The sequence below is a fragment of the Chroicocephalus ridibundus genome, chromosome 2 (assembly GCF_963924245.1).
Source record: "Chroicocephalus ridibundus chromosome 2, bChrRid1.1, whole genome shotgun sequence".
NCBI classification, from domain to species: domain Eukaryota; kingdom Metazoa; phylum Chordata; class Aves; order Charadriiformes; family Laridae; genus Chroicocephalus; species Chroicocephalus ridibundus.
The window spans coordinates 118,463,152-118,490,573 of record NC_086285.1 but is presented as its reverse complement, the minus strand read 5'-3'; the positions used below and the strand labels follow the sequence as shown (position 1 = coordinate 118,490,573).

Sequence of the window (27,422 nt, the reverse complement as noted above, 5' to 3'; positions counted from 1 at the left end):
GGTGTAATATATCATACTAAGAACAAGTATGTCTAGGCTAAAAATTTCAAGCTGACTTGAAAGGTTGAAAGTTCCTAAACATGTATTTACATCATAGTGTAAAAGTGTCCTGTTTTCTGAGGCATGTTAAGCACCTGTAATCTCAAAATCAAGGATAATTAAAGTATTTGACAGCTTTGTGAAAACAGATCGCTTTCCTAAACATATTCCACCTAAACATGAGGAGGAACTTCTTTACTTGGAGGGTGGCAGAGCACTGGCACAGGCTGCCCAGAGAGGTGGTGGAGTCTCCAACTCCAGAGACATTCAAAACCCACCTGGACGCGTTCCTGTGCAACCTGCTCTGGGTGACCCTGCTCTGGCAGGGGGCTTGGACGAGATGATCTCCAGAGGTCCCCTCCAACCCCTGCCATTCTGTGATTCTATGATTCATTAGCTCCTTGGTTTGCACATTAGGCATGAAAGCTTTGTTTGATACTGTAGCCATTTTTTTTAACTTTGCACACATTAAATGATTGTAAGAAGAACTTCGATGCTTTAAAAATGAATCTCTCGCATCAACCCTGGACAGGTGTAAAGCACACTGAAGTCTGTGAAAGTGCTTTCAGTAATTTTAACAAACCTAAATCTACAGCGGGGGGACTGGGAGGGAAGGGAACTGTTGAAGTAGCCCTACACCCCTCAAAGTACGGGGCAAAGCAAGTCTCCTTCAGAAGAAGGACCACTTTCTCCACATCACAGATACATCTGGCTCTGCCTCAAAACACATCGAGCCCTGGGCTAAAGCAATGCATGCATATACCTGCAAAAAAAAAATAAAAAATCAAGATAGTATCTGTTGTAGTATTTTAAGTTCCCGTTGCAGCAGCAGACCTTAGAAAACTGCTAAGTGGAACAGAGAGCTACCACTCTTACAGGTAGTGCTTGCAGGAAAACCAACCATCCCTCGCCCCACAACTTGTGAGAAGGAGCGAGAGGAGGAATGATTCTCGGTTATCTTATTTGGTAAGATAACAGCTTTAGCATCCCCTCGTGCAACCTCACCGTGGGCTTTGACAGAGAAGCCTCAAGCAAATGGTGGTAAATGGGGCACCAGGGAAGACAAGGTGAAGCACAAGGAACTCCAAGAGGAACACCTTTCCTCAAGTGAGGGAGCCACAAACAGCTGGGAACCACAGTAATAACATCTGCCTTGCTCTTTCTCCCTTTGGAAGGCAGAGGAGGATTTACTTGGGTTAAAGGCAATTACAAGCAGTAGGGCAAAATGCTGTGCACATGAGTGATTCAACAAATACATCCACATTTTCAAAATACAACCTAGGGAATTCTAAAGACTTGCATGCGATGTGCAAATGTGCTCCTAGTGATGTCCTTTAATCATTTTACCTCGGCAGCCAAAATAATTCTTGTTTTCGAGAGCATAATAACCAGCTTCACAAGTGTCACAGGAATCTCCACAAACATTAGATTTGCAGTAACAATGCCCATTTTCCTGTGAAGAAAACAATTTCATCAAAAATGTTTCAGCATTTTTTTCAGAACTTAAATCTTTTGGTACTTTGAATTCCTCCTAATTCTAAAGAGGAAAAACATCCTAATCAATAAAAAATATTTTCTGGACATAACTTCTGTCACATATCATTGTCAATGAGCAGACTAGAAAATACATAAACTCAAGACAATGAAAAATTTGCAGTTTTATGCATCCCTAGGATGTACAAAATATACACATCCCTAGGATGTATAAATCTTCGGTATAAAATTGCTTCTTTGCTATATAAAACCAGCCCCTTTATGTGCAAAAGCATTAATCAGTACTAAGATGCCTACCTTACCAAGTGTTACAACAATCTGCCTTTATAAAAATCAATGTAATTAATGTCATTCTTTTAACTTCACTTTACCTGCTGACATTCTCCGACTCCACTTAGTGTTCCACTCACATCACACTGGCATGCTGCACAGATGAAAAAAAGACAATCTGCATTTTGTCTTTCCAAGATACTTTGCAGGCAAAAAACAACCCACCACCCTGAATCTGCAATTTTGAGTGATAGTGCCACAAGGTGAATATTACTCAGGAAGGTGCAGAATAGCAGACAGATACTGACACAAGGTGAGAAGAAAAAGCAAAGGAGAAAGAATGAGAACGTCCGTGTACGTGGGTTTACTTGTGTTTTAAAGGGTTCTAACTTGTGTTTAACAACAAGTCTTCAATCTGGATTTACAATTGTTTTCTTTCTTAGAAACATTCAGACAATTGATGCAAAACAGCCAGTTTTGCAGCCTGTGTCAGACAGTGTCTTCCAGCCTGACTGTCCCCTTCTATTCTGCAGTGCCACTTCGGGACCGGTTCAACTCTCCGTATGAAATATAAATGAAGCAAATATTGCAGGAAGGAGCTACGCTGACCTAGAGGTTTGGTGAAACCCAGTATTGACTCTGTGACTGAAGGCAGAGAAGATGAATTACGTGAAAGGTGCAGTAATTAATCATTGAGGAGATGTTTAGACTGCATAGTACTTAGAGATTTAGAGTCAAAGATGTAACGATATTGGTATCAGCTCTAAGGCTACTCATTCTATGTAGGTGGCTGTTGTGGTGGAACCTATTGGAAAGGAAATAGTTGGGGAAAAAATAAATTTAAAGATTTTTTATCTTTACCCTTTTTCATCTTTAAAATTATTATTCTTTGCCTGAAAAACACACACTTGCTGTTAGCAAAGATTGAAAATTGCAAATGTATTAAATAGACATAAACCATAACAGATTTGTCATGCCCTGAGGCCACAAGAAGGCTTCTCACTCCTTTACAAGCTAGGAGACGATAATAAATGAAAAAGCACCTTTTTCTCAAAACAATGAGACAAATTCTGGTTTCAGCGTTGAGGCAGGAATCCTGTCTCACTCCAGTAAAACTGCCATAGGGCTGTATGGAGTACACATCATTTTAAGTCAGAGCACATCTTGCTCCAGCACTAGCAACCACTCATGAAACTATGCTCTAATTTCTAAAAGTAACTGCTGGTATCACTGGTAATTTGATGTTAAAATTAAGTAGCATGAAAAAACAGGCTGCTAACAAGAGCTGTGAAAGTCACCGAGCACCAAAGATGGAGACAGCGAATAAAGATGACTTTCAGAAGAATTTAACACATTCCATAAGCCAAAGGAATATGCCATGAAGCCACCATACCTGTACATCCCTCAGGGTTTTCTTTGGCCAAGTTCCAGTACAATGGTTTGCATTTACTACAGGTGGGACCTTCAACGTGCTGAAGACATTGACAATAGCCCTAATGGCAGAAAGGAGCTAATATGGGTTCATCTGCTTCATAAAAAACATACTGGTCTTTAGTATTAAGAAAAACCTAATGTTATTAACAGCTAAGGCAGTTTATTGACATTTATAGATGCATGGAAACTGTGGCTGATTCAGACTTCTTACGTTTTTCTGTCTCATACTATCAGCATGGGATTGTTCCACCCTGTGTACTTTTTCCTTATCTAATTTATTCTAAATGTCCCAACAAATGTACTTTCCAGTTCTTTTATAGCCTTATTAGAACTGCTCTAAAGTACTAACCATTTTGCAAAAAGTTTAAAAACAAAATTACCTTTAAAAAAAACATTGATTTTTCATATTTACTCCTTCCTTTATTCATGGAAGACACACATAATTGTATACATGAGCCTACGTAGATACTTCTTTCATCTGTCAGACTTATCCTCTAGGTCTTCTTTGCTACACATTTAGCAATGACTGTGATTTCTGGTAATATGCTACTAATAATAACCGTCAGTGTATTAATAACAATAATAGTGGAATAGCAACAGTTACAAAGAGGTAATAATTTTTTCAAGAACAATTTGATGCTGAAATAGCCAGTTGCAACCCAGCACCGGACATGCATAGGTACATATGCACATCTGCATGTATATATTCGTGTTCTAGCATACCAAGATGACATAACAGTATACATATTCCATATATAAAAGATTTTTAAAAGAATACTTAACAGGTAACCGCACTGGTATGATCAAAGAACAAAACACAAAGTTTATTTCCACTCTTACTCTGCAAATAAACTCGTGCAATTCTTTCACAGTCTAAGAGCAGGCTTCAGGGCTTGAGCAATGAAGGGAATGTGTTCAGCAAGGGCACATGAATTATTAACAGGTATTGTTAGCTATGATGGTAGAATACTTACAGAATGAGAATCAACGCTACCCGAAGGGTCGCATTCACTGTTGACACCTTTATGAAATTAAAAAACAAACACATTGAAAGATCTTTTGAAAAAAGAGCTGTGGAATGTAGTAGTGCAGAAGTACAATGTAGCAGGTGTGAGGTTGAAAGGGCTTTTTAATATGGTCACCTTGTAGGAACTCAAACACTTTAAACTTCAAGACCAGCAGAAGCCTTTAATAATGATTTTTCAAATGTGTATTTAGCCTGGATTAGACTATTTGGTTTGGTATGCAATGTAAGTCACCTGGAAAAAATATAGCACTAACCTAGAGAACTGAGAGACGTTTTCTTAAAGTTCCTGTGCCACCATTTCAAAAAGGTTTTAATGTTATAGTTCACTTCGCGAAATAACCTACAGAATGACAAATAAGCTCATCTAATATGTGCTCCTGGCACATCCCTCCCTCCCTACGCTTCAGGGGGTTTCTATAAAACTTCGCAGGCAGCAGACTGCCCTGGAGAACCCTGCAATAAAAACGGGGGCAACCCCAATGAGCACGGAGGGTTTTCCCTCGGAAGTGTTACCTTCGCAGTAGGGGAAACTGTCGGCTGCAGAAAGGCATCTGTCGCACCGTCGCCCCGTGACGCCCGTTTGACACTGGCACTGCCCCGACACGGGCTCACAGGTGCCGTGCCGGGAACCGTCAGGAGAGCACCGACAAGCTACATAACAACAAACACAGACAGGGGCTGGGAGGGTTCACTCTGTAGGGATCAAGCAACAACTTCCCAAAACTTTAATACTGTAGAGGTTTTGAATACTATTTGTCTAGAGTGTTCTTCATTTTTCTTTCCAATAAATAGCTCCTATAACTCACAGGTTTCTCACCCCTACTTGGAACCTATGAGTTTGAGGTGACCTTTGCTGTCTTGACATTTCTCTGGTCTTGACAGAAACAAGTAGGATTATCTGGAACCGCAATAAATCCCTCTTCCTCAGCCTTTTTGTCCCATCCTCAGAGCAGGCTTTGTTTTGGCTTTCCACTTTCTTGATCTTCTAATGGCACAGAATGCACAGTGCAAATTCTGTAATTAGACCTGCACTTAAAAATATGATGGTGAAATATAGACTATAAAATTGTATGCCCATTACACCTCTAGATCTGAGGGCAGAGGAGGCCAGAAGCTTTGAAATATGACCATGCAACAGTCTTATTGTTTCAGATTCCCACGTAAGGTCTCAGCTGTGCAATGATTTACACACACAGGACAAATAAGAATAATGCCACTAAAAAGAACAATGCTGCTACAGCCCAGGGGACTAATTTTTGCTCAGATAGAGTCTCAGGGTGAAATGGCTAATGACAATTATCTTACTAAAGTAGTAGCCAGTCTCCTAAAGAGAGAGAACAAACCTGTAAGATTTTTTTTTGCTGTGGCTGTCGTGATTAGTAATAGCAGTATTCTGAGGATACATTCCTTCTTTAGCACTAATAATCTTTTGATTTCTAGGAAGGAGCAGTCTTGTTCACGATGATCAAGTAGCTTGCTGATTTTAATGAGAGCGCCTGCAGGTTTCCCTCTGCTTGATGTGAAAAACCTATACACACATTCTGGGCCCGATCAACTGATCCAACATGGGCAGGAAAAATTGTTGATACGATGGAAGATCTGCAGAGTCAAGCTGTTCTAGACTAGGATTTAGGGTGCAATGTTGGCACAGGTCAATAGCACACACCAATGCACGCACTTAAAAATTTACAGGACAGTGTGTCAAATATTAGAATCCCAAACCAGTTGAAACACAGATTATTTTCTTTAAGTTGAGCCAGAACTCATAAAGGTACATACCCACTGCCCAGCCTAAACTTTAGATTATGTATTTTAAAAGAGAGATACAACTGTGCCAAGGCCAAACACTGCCGTGGTCACATTAATCCCACCAGCACAGGATCAGTGACGATGTGCCAGGGAGGGCTACCAGAGTGAGTGCCTGCCAGGACGCCTGGCCACCGGCTGGATCTTCAGTGGTGTTGCTGCCAGCTTTGGATGGAACAAAACTATCATAGTGACACAGCTAACTCCAGGAAAAGGAAGAAAGGCTTTTACTCACGCAAACAGTTGGGATAGCTGTAATAACCCGGAGCGCACTGGTCACATCTATGTCCAGCATAGTTACTATGGCACAGACACTGACCCCGAGGACCACATGTGTTCTCCACTGAGCCAACAGCATCACAGTTACATTCTGCACCGAGAAAAAAAAAACAAAAAAACCACTATCCTGACAGATTCATGTCTAAACCAGCAGTTATTTGAACCAGAATTTGCCAAAAAAGTTACCTTTGAATGTAAAGCAATCATCAGGAAACCAGACTAACCATAATTTTGCCACCAACAATAAATGTCCTGAAATAGATGCTTATACTGTAATTGCCTCCTCAACCATTGATAATCAGGTTCTTACTGCAATTCTATAATGTGCACTTTAGAGATTTAGTTCGATGCCTTGCAAAATACATGTGTAAGGGACAGAAATCCATCTTACAATGGAAAGAACGTCACATGACAGAAGTACTTAACTTTAAATCTTTAAAAAATAACCTCCGAGGAAGAGCATCCACAAAGCTAGCCTAGGTCTAAGGGCTAACAAGAAGCTTATGAGTAATGATGCAGAAGCAAAAGTTCATGATGCACAAATAAATGATGCACAAGGTAAAAACTGCTGACATCTTCAATCCTACAAACTGGCAAGCGGTGCGTTGCAGGAATCTGCATGTAATACACAAGGCACAATGTCAGACTATAACAAAAACTATGGTCAGACTATACCAACAGACTTCTTTTGGAGTTACCACTATTTTAGGCTAACAGCTCTATCACAGATAAGATGTGCCATTTTACTGAAACAATGCTGGATGTTACACAGGGTACATGAATGGGAGCCCACCAGGGAATCCCAGGTGCCCCAGGTACAAGCCAAAGTGTTGCAGTTAATCACTTGCATTTTATGACTGACAGAAATGGCTGACTGACAGAAATATAAAACAAACACTGTATTTCTGTTCCAGGTTCGTGTTCCTGGTTCCCCCTTTCAGTTCCTCTTTCTGCTGCAGCCAAGGACATCTGACTTTGCTGTGTTTACTTCAAAGATGCCTGGAAAGGCGCAGGGCTTGGTAGGAAGTCAGTATAAGTGAAATACAAATACTGAAACTTCCAAAAACATCACTTACACTAGACTCCAGCCCCAGCTAAACATTATATTACATTCTCTTCTCATTTTAAAAACACTGATTTGTTTAAAGGCTTTATTTTGATATCACTCCTATCGAATAGAGCTTCTGTTGAGTTCAACAAGGCAAGACCAGAGAGATCAGTTCTACCTGCAGCAGCCAAAAAGTTGTAGATCTACGTCCTTTCTGAAGATGACAGCTCCAAACAGGAGTAGCAGGCTGGGCTGCTCACTTTCCACCACAGTTTGCAGTATGCTGCATTAGTTCGAGGTTAAACCCATGGCAGCTTATTTTATCAGAACAAGCTGTGAACTGCAGCAGTTCTGAGTAATCCCACTGACGGGGTTTTCAACTATTTTTATCCGTCTTTTACAACTTGTTTTTGCATGCTCTTCTAAGCTTTTATGTCTCTTTTCAGCTTTTGGTGTTAAAAGTTCAAACTTACTCAGTACGGGCTTGATTTGCTTTAAGATTGATACCTGATTCAGTTCGAAGAAAAATAAAATGGTTAGAGTTTTTTGAAACCACTGAACAGCGTGTACCAACGCAGAATCCTGATTTTATGTTTTTCATTAAAAAATGTTAATCTACTCCAGACCATAAAACACAGTCATGTGGTATTTCTCTATTCCACCCATTGTGTTTGGTAACACAACATAATATAACTTTGCAAGGGCATAAAGGATTCTGCTGTCTATTTATAGGACATAAACAAGTACGTAAGCCCAAAAGGAAGAGGACTGCTATTGCAAACAACCAAAAATAATGAGAGAAGAAAGTGAATCGTAACGTTCTACATAAATCTTGTTAAGCTGTATAGGAAAGTACATATCAGAATTCATCAATATCCTATATTCTTTCTCACTGTAAAATTCAGTCAGGGTTAAGGGTCTCTCCTTCACTCATTGCAAAGGCAGACGAAACCTAGGGGCCAGGTAGGACTTGATGGATTCCTCATACACACACAAAACCATAATGATATTCACGGTTACACTTCATCAGCGTTGATCAGTTTTCCTCTCTTGTAAAAGGCAGGCTAGTCCTTGGTGGCAGGTACACTGGTGAAACCCGATGGACCTCATTCATGTTTCATGATTACATGAACAGAGGTTGGCTCTGTGCCCATCGTGTGAACTTAAAACGAGTGAGAAATCCCTGTGAAGGGCAAAATGGGAGCTTCCCATTTTGAGATTTACAGAACACACATTTCACAAGGTACCAAACGAAGACCCTCTGCTGAAGTAGATTCGTGCTTCACAGCTCTGCTACACCAGTTCCTTAGCAATCAAGCATACTCTGGTGCTGCAGGTCTCCATGTGAAAACAGCTTTCAGGTCCTTTGGTTATTAGCAAGACAGCTGTGCTGACTGAGGCTGTATCAAACCATCTGACCGTGCCAAAAAAAAATGCCTGTGAGAAAACAGACTATATAATTCTTCCCTACTATGGAAACACGCCTGGAATTAGTGCTTGGAGAATGAGAACGTACGAGGATTTCACTGCAGAGAGCAAGAGTCCCTTGCCCATTTACTGCTCTGAACATTGCTTCTGCCACTGCAGAAACACTACCCGAAAAGCCCTCCAGTCTGCCTCTTTGGGGGCCTCTTCGATGCTGTGCATGTGAATGGCAGCCTTACCTTGACAGGCAGGGAACGAGTGGTGGCCAGGCTGGCAGCTGTCACACTGACGTCCAGCTACGCCGGAGCGACAAAGACACCTCCCGAGAAAATCGCAGACTTGGGGCTGGGTACCCGCCAAATTACATTCGCACACTGCAAACCACAAAAGACATTTCAGAGGCAGCCTCTGCACAGGCTCTATTCTTTTATCTGTCTTTAACTTAAAAAAAGAGCAACTCCCTGGTGCTCAACAGGACCAAAATCTTCCCATCAGAGTTATTTTGATTCATAATAGCTTTTATTCATTGCCCACATCTGTAATAAATCAGCATAGAGGGAGAAAGAGTAAAAGAATCTGGCTCAAAGTAACTACTGGGTTCAGTACCAGGGTTGCAGCACTACACGCAGCTTGTCCCCACTCAGAGTGGGATTTATCGATGCCAAGTGGTATGCCAACTACTGAAAGTAGTTCCATCCTTTTTTAAGACTAAAATGAAACAATTTATGGTTTTGATTTACGATCTCGGGTAGGAGGGGTTAATAAAATGCCTAAAAAGACAGTATGGTTAATGAAGTTTAAAAACAGTCAGTTTTCTAGTATTGATTAGAAAGGGCAGCTTGGTCCATAAAAGTGAGGTTGCAAATTCAAATTAAACATATTTTTTTTTAAAAAAACCAACAAGGATAAGTAACAGAAATGTTCCCAAAGGTATTCTAAGTTTCATCAACGTTACTAAATCCAACCCCAAGCTGGAGTCTGACAGCTGCATCACACAGTAGGCAGCAACCAAGGAAATAAGGGCATTTTTAGATAGAAATCTCTCCTCATCACATTTTTTTTTCTTCTTTGACTTCTATGAGTTTTGGGAGAGCCCCATATGAACACATTTCAGTGGCAAACAAACTTCATCCTTCAGTATAAAACTTGGGTCTGTATTTTGGATACGCTTGCCGAAAGGGAATGTTTGTCTCACCCTGGCAGAAGGGGTAGTGAAAATACCCAGCTGCACAGGTGTCACAGGAAAACCCCTGAAATCCAGTTCGACATCTGCACTGTCCGGTGTTTCCATCGCAGTCACCGCCCAGCACTCCTGCGCCGTGGCACTGGCACGCTGAAGAGCACATTTGTAAAGAAAACATTTGCGGTGTTACGGCCTTAAAGTTCCTATTTCGCTTGGAAGCCGAACGCTGGCATTTACACCGGAGCGCAGGCTCCAGGCATCAAAGAAACTATGGCACTTACGCAGACACTGGGGGCCAAAATACCCTGGTTTGCAGCCACCGTCTAGTTACAGGAGGAAAGGAAAAGAAAGAAAGGAACAAAGTTAGTGCATAAAATCACGCAGCTCCTCATACTTTTGCAGAGAAAAACAGAGCAGTGCTTAGCATTTATTACTCTTGAACCGAAAAAACTATTCGCATGACGCTTACACACAAATATCATTTTAAAAAAAATAAAATTCAATCGCGCTTAGTCTGCCAGCACAAATTTAAAACTTCTACAGACACAGAAGCTTCCACTTAGAGGCAGTTGCCTTTCGTATGCCTTCAGAGTCAGATGCTACTCATTGAAAATGTAAACAGCTCAAGATCTGTTTTCCTCTGTTTATAATTTTTCATTTTATCTTTGGAGTTTTCTTTCTTCTTCCTTTTAAAAATATGGAAGGGAAGGGGATATGCAACACAGCATACCCAGACGCCCACCAGGGCGATTATTTTGGATGCTGTACAAAGGAGATAAATGATACAGGAGACTGAGGCTTTGTGGGCTGTGATGGCAACTGCAGACATTTTCAAGAAAACAATTGGGACTTTTAAATACATATATGGATTTGTACTGTCTGCTTACATCTAAATGCCTGTTACATTCACAGAAGAAAACACTTTTTCATTTGCCAACATAAACTCCAGTTCTATTAAAGCTGATAGAAATAAAGGGGAAGAATGTTGATTATAGGATATGAAGAAGGTTTTGAGTTTTTTTAAAGCTATTCATCTCAAAGTGCATTACATATATGTATGTGATTAAGCACTAGTTGTGATGATGTCTCCCTTCTGCAGTATGATAATATATACTATAAAACATAAGGCCACTGAGGGAATCATTGTATGGATTTCAGGCAGCCTTGCAGTGGGCTAAACAAGAAATATGTAGCTCTCTTCAAAATCAAAGTCCTTCACTGCCGAGGGCGATGTACAATTTGCCAGGTGCAAGAGGACAGTCGAGAAGCAGAGGCCAGTTAGCGCAAAGAGATTTACAGCGCAAAGCAGCTGACAAGTTGTACATGTCAGAAAGTCTTGATGGATCTGTTCATAAGAGCACCAGACAAGATGGTCACCCTCTTCTGCAGATGTTTGCCGGAGGGTGGTCAAACTTATTTCGATCCATAACTCTTTCTGAAACTAGCCTACTAAACTGTTCAATACGAACATGACAATATGATGAACTTCTGCCAAGAACAAAGGCTCTCCAAAAGATAAATACCAACGGTGGCAAAATTACTACATAAATCTCCATGAAAGAGCAGGCACCACCGAAACAGTGAAAAACAGACACAGGGAGAAACAGTGAAATGGGGGCAGGGGGGTTTGGGGAGAAGAACCACCAATAACTTGCCAATTATGTCACCAGCCATTTCATCTCTTGGATTTGGAGAAGTAAAAGGATGTACAGGCATACCTTTAAAACAAAAGAAACAACGAAGCGTATTTGAAACAGACACACAGTTATTTCACTAAAAACCACGACAAACCATGAAGTCATCTCCTGTCAACACAGGGACCGCGATATTGACATGACTCTAGCAAGTGACCAACTTCAGCTCAGTTTCCTTTCAGTTAGGAACAGGAAAAGAAACATTTTAGTTTTGTTCTCCAATTCAGGTACAAATACCCCTTCTCAAAAGAACAAGCAGGAAAGGCCAGACACCATTTGGAAATGCTACCAGGTTGCTCCCCCGCTCCCCACCCTTTCATACAGAAAGCTTTCCCATGCTAGACGGTGTTATGAGAGCTACCCAGGGAGCTCCATATTTATTTCACATTCCCTGCTTCCAGCTGAAGGTCCATCTCCTGCCATGTGCCATCACCACTCGCTACCTGAACGGCCAGAATCCATGACACGTACATTACATCTTGGGAGCTTTTTATTTGAGAATCCTCCAGTTTAGGAATGGGAAAGACAACCCAACAAACTTTCCTCCAGTAAGATGGAACCCAAAGTTGACGTGCTACAAACATCAGTGTGACTTAGATCAAGGCCCACCTGAGCTGAACTTACTTAAAAATGTTGGATTACAAACAAGAAGATAAATGAGATATGATAATCTAGACTGCACTGTACAGAGAGGATTTATTCTATTCCAGCCATTGAATACAAAAAACATGCAATTTGTTTACAGCCTTTTTTTCCTTTGTTTTGTATTGATTTCCCTCTTTTTCCATTTTTATCATGGTACCTCTGTTTTAGTCAGACTTCACACCTTGCCCCAGGACAAAACCTATTTTATCAGCTGTCAGAAACACTTCTCCTGAGGGCACAACCTCTCGCAGGGATGCGTTTTTACAATCTGATCATGGAATCACAAGCTTTTATGAAGCGAACACAACCCTCATGTTATTTTTTTTCTCTGTTATTTTATATTTAATCTGTTTATGGGAAAAGCATTTAAGTGGCTGAATTCCCAACACCTAATTTTAATCTCTTTATTTTAATGTAAAAACCTAATTTCCAATTAATCAATAGCATTAGATAGCATTCTGTTACCATTTTCAATAATGCGAAGCACTCAGCATTTGTGCCAGGTAATTTTTTCTAATATGTTTATTTTCTCTGGATTTACAAACACTTTTCCTTCAACCACTTCTTCAAAAATCTGAAACAAACTGGAACATACTCCTTCGCCCACATATCTGCATCTACCCACAGTCCAGCAAAAATAAGAGAGCACGGCTAAGAGTCTTCTGCTCTGCCAGGAGGATCTTTCCAGCATTACCCAGGTGCTATTTTAGAATCATTTTTAATTATTTTTTAATCCACTGACAGCCCACACGCTTTGTTTATCAGGGATACAAGTTCCAAGTCCTAGGGGATGTCAAGGAGAGCACATAACCATTGTCTCCCCTCTCCCTCACTAAAGTTGTGTTCCACTTCCCAGTCCAAGGCATCTTTATACCTATAGAGCCTGAGACATGTTTAGACAATTTCTGCAGAGCTTTAGGACTGGAGTTCATGACTTACCGAGAGCCAGGCTGTAGCCTTGATGAAGATGTTTTAAATGAACTCAGAATTGTGAGAATGCAGCACAATCTCTTTGATTGTCAAGTAGCCATAGTTTTGTAAAATAAACCAGACTCTCTTCAGTATTACGACAATTGATTTATCAGAACGTGTGAACATGCGAAGCTGAAATGCCAGATGTTTTAACCAAGTCAAGTGTCATAAAAACGGCTAATTCTTTAATGCACTTTTAAAATACTGGAAAAGAGGCATTATTATTTGTATACTTACGGACACAAAATGGATAATCATAGAATCCATCAGCACAGTGTTCGCAGTTTTCTCCCTGGAAATTCCGCTTGCAGAAGCAGCGGCCAGACCCTTCCTCACAGCCCTCTGCATGCTCCGAGTTACAGCTGCAGACTAAGTAAATACCAGCAATTAGCAGCTTTTTGGAAAAGAATTAATTTGCCTTTTACAGCAGAGCACAATGGCATTAGAATAGTGTTTCATTTGAAGTTGTGAGTGACTCATTATTTAAAGAATTAACATTTGCATACACTTACATATTTTCCAAGTATTCTGCATCTCCAATTAATATTTATGCTGTCCCTTAGAGGTAAGACTTATATTATTTTCTTAGAGCATTTAATTTATTTTTTTTTAATTCAGAGAGCTGCGTGTTACTCCACAGCACTGTAGCAGCTGTCTTTTCCTTGGCTTCTGTTCATCTCTCTCCATGATCCAGAGTAAGCACCATGCTCCATCCACCTTCCCTTACGCACCACGTGCAACATTCTGGCAGCACCCCACGGCTCTGTTGACTTCCCATTCATTTCAATACCCAAATACAACAAACCGTAGCTTCTGCCTGCCTGTCACAACGCTCCTTCAGCCTGTTTGTAATTCAGCTCTTACCTATACTCAGTTCTTTTTAAAATGTTATATTAGTAATTATCCTATTGCATTATTTATTAGATGTTAGGTTCAGCATTGCATAAAGTAGGAGTAGAGATCCTCGTGACCTCTTGAGCTATAGAATAAAACTTTCAAGTGATCAAGAGCCAAGGGATACCTCATATATACATCAGAGAGCTAAGAGAAGCAAGGTCATGAGGGTAGGAGATGAGAGTGGCTTCCTAGAGGTCTTGGAACAGGCTGCCCAGGGAAGTGGTGGAATCATCATCCCTGGAGATATTTAAAAGACGAACAGACGTAGTACTTAGCGATACGCTTTAGTGATGGTTTTTGTCAGAGTTAGGTTGATGGTTGGATGAGATGATCTGGAAGGTCCCTTCCAATCTAGGCAATTCTATGATTCTATGGCACCTCACTGTGGGGTGTGTAGCAGCACCCCTGGCTTACATGATCCTGTCTCCTCAGCAGCCTTTTTTGACGTACTTCCTCCTATTATCCTACTGATGGACTGAAAGTTTAGGCTCCTATGACACATAAGTTGAGAAGAAAGGGTCTAAAAGGGTCTAAAGCAAAACAGAAAGACATTTGCAATTGTTCTCCAACATCTTTTGGCCACTCTTTGATTTTTCCTCCCCAAAAGATGCATCCCATGACCTCATTATAGCAAAAAAACCCCAAGCCACTACCATGAGAAGATACTTAATAGAAAAGGACTCACGTATACAGCCATCAGGAGCTCTCACTGGGATGCCATAAGGACGATAGTAACCTTTTGCACACTTCTCACAGTTAATACCAGCTGTGTTATGCTATACAAAATAGAACACAAGAAGAATATGAGAAAAAAGGGGAACTTGGAAGAATTAAGAAACAATAACATCCTTTACACTGTTTCTATGTACAACTGAAAAAGGATCAGCACAGGAAAAGAAGGGAATATGACTGCAATAAAGATTGCATTCATCATTTGCTGTTCTTTAACCACCTGTTCTCTACAGATTTCTGAATCACTGTATTCTCCATAAAGCAGCTGAATTTTATCTTTAAAGCATGATAAAAAAGAGCTATTTTAACCAAAAAGAAGTAAATCTAGGAAAAAAATTTCTGTTTTAACTATCACATGATATTTATCTCTTTTTATACTACTTTCTTATCATAACGTATACATTGTTCAGGCAACTGCATCGTTAATTTTTCTTCATACTATACATTACTTTTTTTAATACCCTATATAACAGCAACATCAGCAACATCAAAATAAACCAAAACCTGATCAGTCAGGTCATCACGAAACAGATCTTCCATCAGAAAAGCATACTTCTCTATAAACATGTGGCTTAGGCACACAGAAAAAAATCTGTAAGTAACTTGAACTGCAGGAAAAATATATAAAACTCCTGTGAATAGAGTCCTGAATGTATTTCAACTCGTGCAGCAAAGCACCCCTCTGGTGGGGGCGACATTCACCAGTTGAGTAAATCACAATGATGAGGTGTTCTGGTGGGTCTTGTGAATGGGGAACTGGAGATGGGAGAAAAGCTTTGCCTTGGAGCAATCAAAGCAGGAGCCTCCAGCTCCCGCTCACTGTTTAGTTCCTCCTTAGGGAGTGTTGCAATTCAGGGCTGAGCAGAGACCCAGCATTTAACAGAGGGACTGGTGGGGTGGTTCATGAGCAGGGCACCCAGGACACTGCTGGGGCTGCTGCTCGCCATTGGCGCTCTCAGTTTGCACAGTAGTTTTGGGTTCTGCTTCCAACTCTTGACAGGAGCCTCCTCTAGCACCTTCACATCTGAGCTACTGCTGGGAAAGGCTGGTGCTAGATCAGGGAGTGCGATGTTCACGTCATACAGCAGATGGAGACGCAGTGGTCCGTTGCAGCACTTAGCATGGCAGGACCACAGAGGAGCCCAGCATCTCAAAAATGTGTAGGGCTACTTGGAGATTGTGCAGTGATGGTCTTAACACATCACACGGCACATTCTTTGGAGACTACTGGTGCTAACGCCTGTGGCACATCAGAGGTCTCACCCCAGACAGAGCTCCTGGAGATGGATGCCACTGTCCAGCTCTGGGGCTGCAGAGCGTGCCGGGGCTTCTCCATGGGGCTGGGGCAGGCGATGAACCTGTGCAGGGCTTGTGGGTAAGAGGACAGAGCAGCACCGCTGATATTGTAGTAGGTGTCTGTTACAAACCACCTGAACAAGAAGGCAGATGACGCCTTCTTCAGGCAGCTAGAGAAAGCCTTGGTACTTGTGGATGACTTTAACCACCTCGATATCTGCCGAAAGACAACGCAGCTGGACACAAATAATCCAGAAGTTATTTCAAATGTACCAAAGAATTTCTGGAGGTAGAGGTTTATGAACCAGTTAGAGGAGATGCTCGGTTCAAACTGACACCCTCTAACAAGGAAGAACATGTGAAGGTTGAGGGCAGCTTTGGCTACAGTGACCCTGAGACTGTGGATTTTAAGATCCTGAAACAAGTAAGCAAGACAAATAGCAGGATTACAGTCCTGGGCTTCAGAAAAGCAGATTTTGGCTTGTTCAAGTATCTGCTTGGCAAGGTTCTGTGTGAAGCTGCCCTGGAGGGGAAAGTGGACCAGGAGAGCTAGTTGATTATGCAGATGTGCAGAAAGTCGAGTAAGTATGGCAGAAGGCCATACACAGATAAGTACAGAGCTCCTGATTGATCTCAAACTCAAAAGGTGAGTACACGGAAGGCCGAACCAGGAACAGCCTACTTGGTGGCAATACAAAGACATTGCCCGCACATGTAGGAGTGGAGTTAGGAAAGCCAAAACTTAGCTGGAGTTAAAACTAGCAAGGGAGGTGAAGTGCAAAAAGAAAGGTTTCTAGGAGTATATCAGCAGCAAAAGAAAAGCTAATGGGAGTATGGGCCCATTGCTCAGTGAGGAAGGAGATCCAGTGAATCATCTTAGAAGCCATTTCTAAACATATGAAGGGCAGGAAGGCGACTGGATGCATTCAACATAAATTTATTTAGGGCAAAGTATGCCTGATCAGCCTCACTGCTCTCTGTGCTAAGATGACTGATGCTGTCAGAGCCACCAAGACGGTGAGGGACAGCTGGGTCTCTTCATCATGAAGAAGAGAAGGGACAACTTACTGCTATCTACAACCACCTGATCAGAGGATACAAAGAGAATGGAGCCAGACTCTTCTCAGAGGTGCGCGGCAACAGGATGAGAGGCAACAGGCACAGATTGGAATGTGGAAAATTCCAATTAGATATTAGAAAAAAAAAAAATTATCATGAAGATGGTCAAACACTGAAACAGGTTGCCATGAGTGGTTGTGGCATCGCCATCCTCGGAGGTGTTCAAGGTTCGACTGAACAAGTCCCTGAGCAACCTGATCTAATTAGACCTGCTCTGAGCAGAGGGTTAGACTATATGATTTCCAGAGCTCCCTCATTATCAGACTCTAAAGAAACGGAATCTATCTTTGTATGCAACATTTCAATTCCGTCACTTCAGGCATCCATTCCTAATACTTTTTTCCCTGACACAAACAGAAAAAGTATATTAAAATCCATGTGTTTTGTCCATGAAAAAAAAAAAAAAGAAAAAAGCTATAATTAGATTTATGGTAAACTCATTTAATCCACCATAACTTCCCAAAATCAGATTACAAACAATTAATATCAGTCATATAACCAGGACTCATACATTTAGAATAATTTTGTTCTTTCTTTGTTCAATCCCGCTCAAAGCAGAGATAAGTCCAAGACTAGATCAAGTTGATCAGAGCCTTGTATGATCTTTCCTGATTAGCCAGAGCAGAACAAAAGTTACTCAGGATGAGAGACATTCTTTGTCTTTCCAAGAATGTATTATTCATTAATGACAGATACAGTGTAAAGTCTCTGACCTCCAAGTTTACATTTGTTGACTGAATCCAACCAAGCCTCTAAGACGGTTAAGGGGCTGGAGCACGTGGCATGTAAGGAGAAACTGAGGGAATGGCTTTGGTCGGCTTGGAGAAGAGATATTCAAGGTCGGTAAGGGTATCTAATAGCAGTTTTCCACTGCCTAAGAGGGGTTTACACTGAAGACAGAGCCAACTCTTCTCAGACATGCACAGTAAAAGGAGAAAAGCCAACTGTCACAAGTTGCAATTGGGGAAATTCCTACTGAACAGTAACAAAAATCTCTTTACTATGACAGTGATGAAGTGCCGTAAAAGATGACCCAGAGTCTGTGCAATCTCCATCCTCAGAAATTTTCAGAACTCAACTGGACGTTTCTCGGTGCAACCTGATGTAACTTCGCATCCAGCCTTGGTTTGAGTGGAGCATCAGTCTAGATGACTTCCAGAGGTCCCTTCTACGATTCTGTGCTTTTTTCAATACCTACAAGCTTCTTTCTTGTTAAAGCCTATGCCCTCCTTTACTCCTGCTGATGAGGGAAAGCCCTCTGTGTTTTGCTGCAGTAAGGAACCAGCTGGCCTGAGCTCGAATTTTATTTGGTTAATTTTACTTCCTTCTGCTAAGCAGGGAAATGTCAGTTTGTAATAACAGGAAAGGGAATTTTTTGCAGTTGATTTAATTGTTACATTGTGTGGCTGCATCACACAGGACCGAGCATAAATAACAATTTATGTATGTCTTTTATACAAGCAATGTTGTACAATGTAAATTATTTTCAGATACCTTTTTCCCTGCTTTGAGTACAAGTAACACCACCAGAGAAATGGAGCTATCTAGACTGCTCAGCCTCCAAACTATTGGTGTGGATACAGTCCCACTTCAGTAGCCCTTCTTCAAATGTCGTTTCTTTAAACTGACCAAAAGGACCTTTTTACCTGGCAGTTAATGCAGACTCCTCCACCTTCGTAACGCCCATGGATGTTCAAGCTTTCTTGACGCTGATCAACATCAGCATCATAGTAGCAATCAGTGGCATGTCCATGGCAATTGCAGGCTGAAAAAGTAATATTCCAAATCAGCTTGCTTTATCATGCTGGAATTCAGTAATGTAGCAGAGGTGAAAAGGAAGCTCAGAATTTTTTATGTACACATACAGTCAGGTATGTTGAAGTATGCTCAAATACATGTATTTACCTATCAACAACTGGATTTTCATACGAGAAGCATGATAAGATCATCTAGCTGTGAGGAAAACATGGAACTGTTAGGCTTATCAGAGGAGGCAACAGTTGTACTATCTCAAAACAATATATTTATGCACAAATTGCAGAACTAGGAAGCTCCAGAATAATGGTCTCAGCAGTTTTTAAAAATTACCAAGAACATGTCCAAATGTTTTTTGTATTTTTCCATGTCTAAAAATACATCTGGGCTGAAGCTGTGTACACTAAATCTTTATTTAAAACAAACAATTATAGATAAGATATACACATCAAAATAAAAAGACCTACACCAAGGAACTCTCATACTCAGCCATAGGTACAGATATACCAACAAATTTAGCTGTACCTTTACTCAGCTGCTGTCTTCTGAATGGATGTTTTAAGTAGAGGTTCATTCTAGAGAATTCTAGAAGTTAATTCTAGAGAATCACAATCCTGAGAATTGTGGATTCAAAAAGAAGTACGGTTTGAAGAAATATGGTATGGAGAACAATACTAACAACAATAATAATAATGTATTATTATCTAGAAAAGGATAGAATTAGGTGACTGAGATAACTCATTTCCCCGGTTTATGGTTGTTTACAGTCTCAGCTGTGCTAAGCTTTACTTTGGGTGGTGTGTGGTTAGCCCTTTTCCTTTATTTTCCCCTTCTGTTAAGCCAAAGAAAGGTAACAGCCAAACCCACAGTGGCTCTGAATCCATGTAGAAAAAAATCTACATACATGTTCTGCTATACTTTTAACTCCATCTAACAGATGTTAATAATGCAGTGATCAGAAGAGACTGAGAGAGAGATACCTGCAGGGTTTTGCTTGCAGGCACAAAAGCCTCACACATGCCTCCGTCTAGGGAGTTCACCTATTGATAATATCTGAGATACATCCACCGATATACCCCCTTGTGGCCTTGTACACACACCAGCTGGCTTCACTGATCTCCTTACATCAAGGTGGGAGACCTAAATCCTGAAAAGCCTTTGCTGGTTTACCTTTAGCAAAAAGGCCTAGCAACATAAATCCCAGAATCAGCCCAATGTTTGTGCCTTGCTTGCAGAAGAGAATTAACCTGAAAAAAATAGCTCCACACTTTGAATAGTTACTGCGAATAAAGTTTGAGTAAAGGGTGATGGATTTACCCAGAAAATAATTTATCTAATTTCCTAGAGATCAGTTATGCGTATCTCGTAATCTTTCCATCTAAGTTAAAATAAATCTCTTCCTGTTGATCATGTAAAGCTCTGACTGCCTCCACTGACATCTTCCAGAACTATAATATAAATCTGAGTAGGAACCAACCATAGTAGCAAGCAAACAGCATAAATCAAAAAGTAGGACCATGGTTTTGCCATAAACTCATCTTATGTCCTTTTTTTCCTGATCTGATCTTCTTTCCTTGCTGAAGCGGAACAACAGGAATTTTTTGAAGGAATGCAGGAAACAAAAAGGGGTTCCCTAAGCATCTGGGTGCTAGGTGAGCTTCTCATTACAGATGTTCCAGCAATTAAGGGAAGCCTTCCCAGGAAATTCCTGAAATTTAGACTTTATAAAGCTATGACTTCATGTTTAGGGAAATTCTCCCTTCATCTGGACCAGGGGATAAGATACTCTGGAAGGTAATGGGTTCCTGAAAGCACCTCAAAACAGAAGTTAAAGGCCCTGGACCTACTTTCTTCACGATGAGTAATCCTTCCAAACTCTATTCCAAGTAGCTGGCACAACTGGGAGCACAACTCAGAGACAACTGATTCTCCATGTCTTGTTGCATGATCATACAGACAAGACTGTGTCTTGATATCTCTGCTGTGTCTTTAGATCTGAAGAGCTTTGGACCAGGAAGCCTCTTCCTAGAAACTACCAACAACACAGCTGAGGTGGCGGCCTACCATCAAGTTCCCTTACGGTCTGCTGACAGGAACCAGACAGGCTGAGACAGGGTTCCCTGGCCAGGTTGTGATAGCCTGTGAAGGTCTTTGAGGATTTTATTTATATAATTCTTCCAGAAAATAAAACATTGCACAAATGAGATGCTGGTTCAAGATACTAAGTCAGAAAAGGAAAGAAGAGAACATGCAAAAAAAAATTTAAAAATTTACAAAGTAAGTAAAAGCTCCTTCCCTCTAGGGCCAAACGGTCTGCAAGCTACAGCTCACAAGTATGTCTTCTAATAGCAATGGGAAATTATTTGCTCTGATTATATTAATAGCATTTTCTCTCACGGGGGAGTAGAAACCCGTTGTACCTCACCAAGCATCTTCTTACCACTTTGGGCCATTTGCTGACCCACACGCTACTGGGAAACTCATAGCAAAAGGTTAGGCTTATCCCTACAAGCTCCCACCAACCTCTTTCAGTCAGTTTCTCTCCAGAGACCTCAGGCTTCTGGGAAGCTTAACGAGGTTGCTTTAATTCCTTCACTACTTGCTGCCAGGAAAAGAGGTCTGCACCTGGCAAATGCTCTCAACAAATCACCTCAAACTGCTAGGAGCAATCCATACTAAAAAGGGTATTTTTTTCAGAGGTAGTTAGAGACAAAGTTGTTTTGGCTCGGAATCTTGTAGATGATCTTCTATAAAGTCATTCTTTAAAAAAGCATGACATTATTTATGCTCTTTGTCTACCTCTGTCCTGGCAGAATACGTTTTCCTTTCAAAGAGGGGAATTTAAATGAGGTTTCAAATATTGTCCAAAAATTGTGTCCCAACATGCCTATCTCCTATCAAACACTTTAATCTTCTTCCCCCCGACCCAACGTTCAGTCTTAGTACTGCAGTTTTGATTAAACAAGCCATCTCTTTATTCCTCAAACTAATTATATAGGTAAATCTCTTTGGCTTTCAAAGATGGTTCCCCTGTTAACGGTTTGTACCCACTGGCTATGCTACACTCAGGAATGGCAGACAAGGAAAATAAATTAGGCCAAACACAAAGGAAACTCCAGGGTGCCAACACATTTGCTCAGAATAGGATGTGCACAGAGATGGGAACCCTGCCTGGGCCACACTCACTGGTTTCTGGCCGGAAGGATGCAAAACACCCCCATGTGACAGTACGTACCTCTCCACCAAAAGGGGGTCTTGTCTGTGTGGTTGTTTTCTTTAACAAAAGAATGAAACACAGGGGAGGTGGGAGAAAAGTCAATGGGCTTCTCCAGCTTGACTACGCAGTCTGTGGGGCTAACGCACTCCAAACAGGCATGGGATGAGGTGCAAGTGTGGAACTGGCAGGACTCCCCACCAGGAATGCCTTTGTGCCCACTTATGTACCGTCAGGGAGGGGGGACCATCAGCAGGAGAACGCAGGGCAGCTCAAGTGCCTGTAAGCAGTGGCAGCCTTGAGCAACCTCTCTACAATCTGAACACTAAAAGGCTGGATGACAGGGAGGCAAATTTTGGAGTTGTACAAGATGCCCATAGTCTCTGCTGTGCTAGTGGGGATCCGCAATCTGTCAGCAGACAGTTTGACCAGGGAGAGATGCTGTCTCAATCTACTACAAGAAGGCTTCCACTTTTCTCATGTAATATTCTCACACAAATGACAATTTTCATTGTTTAATAAGAGAGAAGAACATAAATAATATTCACTGCATCATCTGTTGCTTCTTACTGTATGGAAAGAATTTTCTCAGTGAAGAAAAAAGGTGTGTGTGCTAGTTATGCTTCACAAACACGTGTGCTATGGCTAATTCCCACCCACTTGTCAATGTCCCTTTTAACCTAGCATCTTCTAGGCTACTCACGTTCACATGGATTTGTGCTCCCAGCTGTTGCAGGTTGCCACTCTTTCTGATTATATCCAGGGCAGCAGCGATCACAGGTTTCCCCACAGGTGTTATGCTGACATTCACACTGAAACCTACAGAAAGGAAAGCCTCTTATTCTACTGAAGCTGGATTTAAATTCTTTTTTCTTAATTTTATTGCAGTCCAAGACTTAGGCATAGCCTGAAAAGGACAGGACATAAGCTTACATGTAAAGAGGTCAAACAGTAATACTAGAACATTTTGGAACTTTCCTGAAACTCTTCCTGATTGATTATTTTAATCATGGGATTATGAGTTTATTAGCATAAATTACTTATAGAGAACATTTATAATTGGATTCAACAGACTGGATTATGAAACTTTATTCTAGAATATTAAACCAAGATGATATATAACAGTTTAGGATGTATGCTATTTTAGCTTCATTCCAAGGCTCAAGCTTGTTGACCTACAGTAAATCAAAATATTTATCACCTTTATATGCACGCCTTCATCATTTTTTCATTATGTTTTGTTTACAATAATTTTATCGGTGTTTTTAATAAACCAAGATCATAACTTCATCTTGCTATTTTTAAAATAGTGCACACTATTCATCAAGAAATGTAGTTCATATTTATTTTGATTTAGCTGAGTAGTCTACTTAAAGGGCAGGGTCTCATTATGGGCTAGGTCTTACTATCATGCATAGTAAGTGAATCCCAGGATGAACAAAGAGACTTGAGACTGGAGAGGTCTTTTCCAATGTTCATCTTTTATCTGTGTACTATAATAACCAAGGGGCAAAGTAGTTTTCGAATATAACCATCTTATTCCTGTAAATTTCACATCTTCCAGATTTCACACCTTCTGTACTTAAATTTCTCCAGCACAGACATCTGGAAAAGAGGCACCCACCCGCCCACTTACTCTTTATTAAAACACAACTGAAAACATTGCATTGTCCTGATAAAAATTTGTTTCAATACCATTACGGGTAAGAGCGTGGTTTAAACCAAGCTTTTAAAATATTTTTTAGATAGCCTGATTATTCAGTTATTTCCCAACAGAAGATGAGATGAGGAGCCTGGTCTAATTCCTTGTAAAATCAAGATGGAGAATGTAAACTTCACAGGGAAAGGGAACAGTTCATTCAGTTTCTGGTTTTATTTTTTTCTAGTAATGACCGAAAGCCATTGGATCTTGGCTGAGCTCAGTTATAATGTTCAGTATTTCCAGGAAGTTCACTAACTTTGTTCTCGAGTTGGCTTTCTAATTCCTGCTATTGGAAGGCAACATCAACCTATGTTTTCCAGAAAGGACTAAGGACTTCTAAAAAATGCTTCAATCTGCCAAACTCTCATTTCAATTAATAAGCAAAATCTAAGTGAAGAATTTTTATTATTGTATTTCACATACAATAGCTCTTGATATGTTTTCCTGACAATCATTAGCAGATTCTAGGTTTTTTAATATAATGAAAAATCCCTGTAAGACTATATCCTTCTATAATAAAAAAGGTCATTTGATAACATTCATATTTGTTTTTCTCATATTAAATTAATGCTATGCTCAGTTTACTTACTGGTATTGGTTTTCAGCGCTCTTTGCATTACACACTTCAGCATGGCCATGGCAAACACATCGACCACCAATACTGATGTCCTTTATACTGTAGTAATACTAGGGAATAAGCACAAGAAGTACATATAGATCTTTCCTTACTTGTATTATGTCAGAAATATCAACATCAGATTGTTAAATCTTATCAGAATTGTAAAGCCATGCCTTTACAAAAGGCGAAAGTCAGGCAGCCGACGGTTAAACCTCTGTTGATGTCTATGTCTCAGTACAAGTACCAGCAAACCAAAGTCAATACCCATGGGGTGCCTGATAGCAACAGGCTTCTGCAGCTGACACCAAATGGATATTGCTGTAGCTCTCCGTTCCCCAGCAGCTAGACAGCTACCAGTACCCAAGCCCAAAGCCTGTTCAAAGCCAGCTTGAGGATGGAGATGTAATGTACTGTCAAAGCATTAATTTGTGAGACCTTGGTCTGGTCAACAAAGCAGACACGCTGGTGCGGGCAATGCGGTTTCCCCATTCAGTCAGACACGATCACTAAACATGAGATTGAAACAGACTGAAACCACCAGCTTGGTCAAAATCACTCATGACTCAAGCTGGATTTGAAATTGTGATCTGAAGTTGAAACACTTTATATCTCATCCTCATGCCTTGCAGGTATCAGGCAATAGAAGATAAAAATTTAATTGGTTCAACTCAGTGAAAATATCATTACTGCATACAGATCAATAGCAACTTCTGCATACATTTTTGTAGCTCAGAAATTGTTTCCTTGTCTCCTTAGAGCACCAGGCAGATCAGAGAGCTGGTTGTAAATCTTGGTCTCTATGTACCCCCAGAAAAAGTTAACGGGGCAGATTTAAAGCCACTGGAGGATGAAGAGAAAAAGGGTCAGAGCATTACACAGCTATGCCTCCTGTGGTCACTCTATTCACAATACAGCCCCGGTAAGTGGTGTATATAGCCTCTCTCAGTGGTGATCCTTTCCCTTTGCTCAGCACTGGTGAGGCCACATCTGGAGTGCTGTGTCCAGTTCTGAGCTCCCCAGTACAACAGAGAAATGGACATGCTGGAGAGAGTCCAACGAAGGGCACCGAAGATGATGAGGGACTGGAGCATCTCTCCTATGAGGAAAGGCTGTGAGAGCTGGGACTGCTCAACCTGGAGAAGAAAGGGCTCAGCAGGGAACTTAGGAATGTATGTAAATACCTGAAGAGAGCGCACGAGGAAGACAGAGCCAGGCTCTTGTCAGTGGTGCCCAGCAACACAACCAGTGACAGTGGGCACAAACTGAAACACAAGAGGTTCCCTCTGAACACCAGGAAACTCTTTTTCACTGTGAGGGTGACCGAGCACTGGCACACATTGCCCAGAGAGGTTGTGGAGTCTCCATCCTTGGAAATACTCAAAAGCTGACTGGACACAGTCCTGGCCAACTGGCTCTAGGCGGCCCTGCTTCAGCAGGAAGGGTTGGAGCAGATGACCTCCAGAGATCACTTCCAGCCTCAACCATTGTGTGATTCTGTGATTCATTTTGGTTGATATACACTCTCTGCTTTTATGTAGGGGGAGTTGGCTGGGCACAGACAAGATGCTTCCCCAAGGCAGAGGGCTTTTCCAACTAGCTCTCTTTGCTCTAGGCAAGTGAGGAACAGTAGGTGGGATATACAGACTAGGAAATACTTTTTGCCTTCTGAACCACCTCTATTGAAATATACACATTCATTTCTAATTGTGCATACCATTTTCATACTGTAAGTAAAACTTTCTAGTAAAAACTTCCAAGTAAAACTTTCAGTTTTTTCAGCACAGCTAGAAATGATCACTGTGACTTGCCAACATATTTGGTAGTGTTTTTTGATATAAGAGTCTTGACAACCCAGTCTATAGTTTCATACAGCTTTGCAGAGCTACACTTTACTACTAACAGTAATTGTACTGTCACTAGTTAGTAATAAATCAAATTAGTAATAGGCCAACACAATTAATAGGTCAAACTGCCACGCTTTAGACACAAAACATACTCTATATCATTCAACGTGTCATGAACTCAAACCACTAACCGGGGAAGCCAGGCAGTTACTTGGACAGGAGAACAGAACTGGTCTGGTTTTCATCTGTTTCTACAATAAGTTTAACACAAAGATTTTCCTTAATAATATTAACTCTTTTCTAGACTTGGAAGGTCCCTGCAATGAAAACTTGTGCTCTCTTTTAACAATTTAATAAAACACTCGATATTTTATTCATCTGTTTTACATCCCATGGCTATGATAACATCAGAAGTTTCTTACGCTAAAGCTGTGCTGCTTGCCAAGTAAACTAAATATTGCGTTTACATCTGCCTGTAAGCAACATCTTAAAATTTACTTAAGACAATAAAAGTACTTAACGGGAGTGCTATCAAGTAACTGGAATAGTTTTATATTTTTCAGTGCAGAAACCCTCACACACATTTGTGCAGTGCCTCACCCCAGGGTTTCCTCCAATTGTTACCGAATCTTCATTTTAAATTAAAAGGTTAAAAATAACAATAGAATATGAAGTTTGCAATCTCTCTAAGTATATGAATTTCTATGCAGTGTTCCCTTGAGGGAGCTGCATTTCCTCACATCTCCCCACTGAATGGGAGTGGAACTTCAGCTTTCCAGCTCTTGGACAGCCCGAAATCCACTGAAAACACCTAGGTATCTATCTCAAACAATTCGTGGAAAGATAGTAACTTTTGAGCACGTCCTTCAATTCCTGCTCCTTCCGAAACTCAGGTACTGTTTCCTGAAAATCTTTCTATGAATCAATA

General features: G+C 40.8%; 1 protein-coding gene across 4 annotated transcripts in view; it reads right to left on the bottom strand.

Annotated features, from left to right (window-relative positions):
- The window catches only part of LAMA3 (laminin subunit alpha 3), a 128,098-nt gene that overhangs the window by 78,863 nt on the left and 21,813 nt on the right, over positions 1-27,422 (bottom strand). For 2 of the 4 annotated variants that reach the window (XM_063326721.1, XM_063326723.1), the window contains exons 6-20: positions 24,621-24,718; positions 23,033-23,148; positions 19,007-19,125; positions 14,899-14,989; positions 13,554-13,685; positions 11,661-11,723; positions 10,287-10,328; positions 10,018-10,155; positions 9,062-9,196; positions 6,306-6,440; positions 4,778-4,915; positions 4,212-4,258; positions 3,197-3,296; positions 1,905-1,957; positions 1,387-1,492 (exon numbers count right to left, since the gene is read on the bottom strand). In XM_063326721.1, the coding sequence (XP_063182791.1) occupies positions 1,387-1,492; positions 1,905-1,957; positions 3,197-3,296; positions 4,212-4,258; positions 4,778-4,915; positions 6,306-6,440; positions 9,062-9,196; positions 10,018-10,155; positions 10,287-10,328; positions 11,661-11,723; positions 13,554-13,685; positions 14,899-14,989; positions 19,007-19,125; positions 23,033-23,148; positions 24,621-24,718 (1,513 nt within the window). The remainder of the gene's footprint in view (positions 1-1,386; positions 1,493-1,904; positions 1,958-3,196; positions 3,297-4,211; positions 4,259-4,777; positions 4,916-6,305; positions 6,441-9,061; positions 9,197-10,017; positions 10,156-10,286; positions 10,329-11,660; positions 11,724-13,553; positions 13,686-14,898; positions 14,990-19,006; positions 19,126-23,032; positions 23,149-24,620; positions 24,719-27,422) is intronic. The other 2 variants (XM_063326724.1, XM_063326725.1) reach the window with 2 other exon arrangements.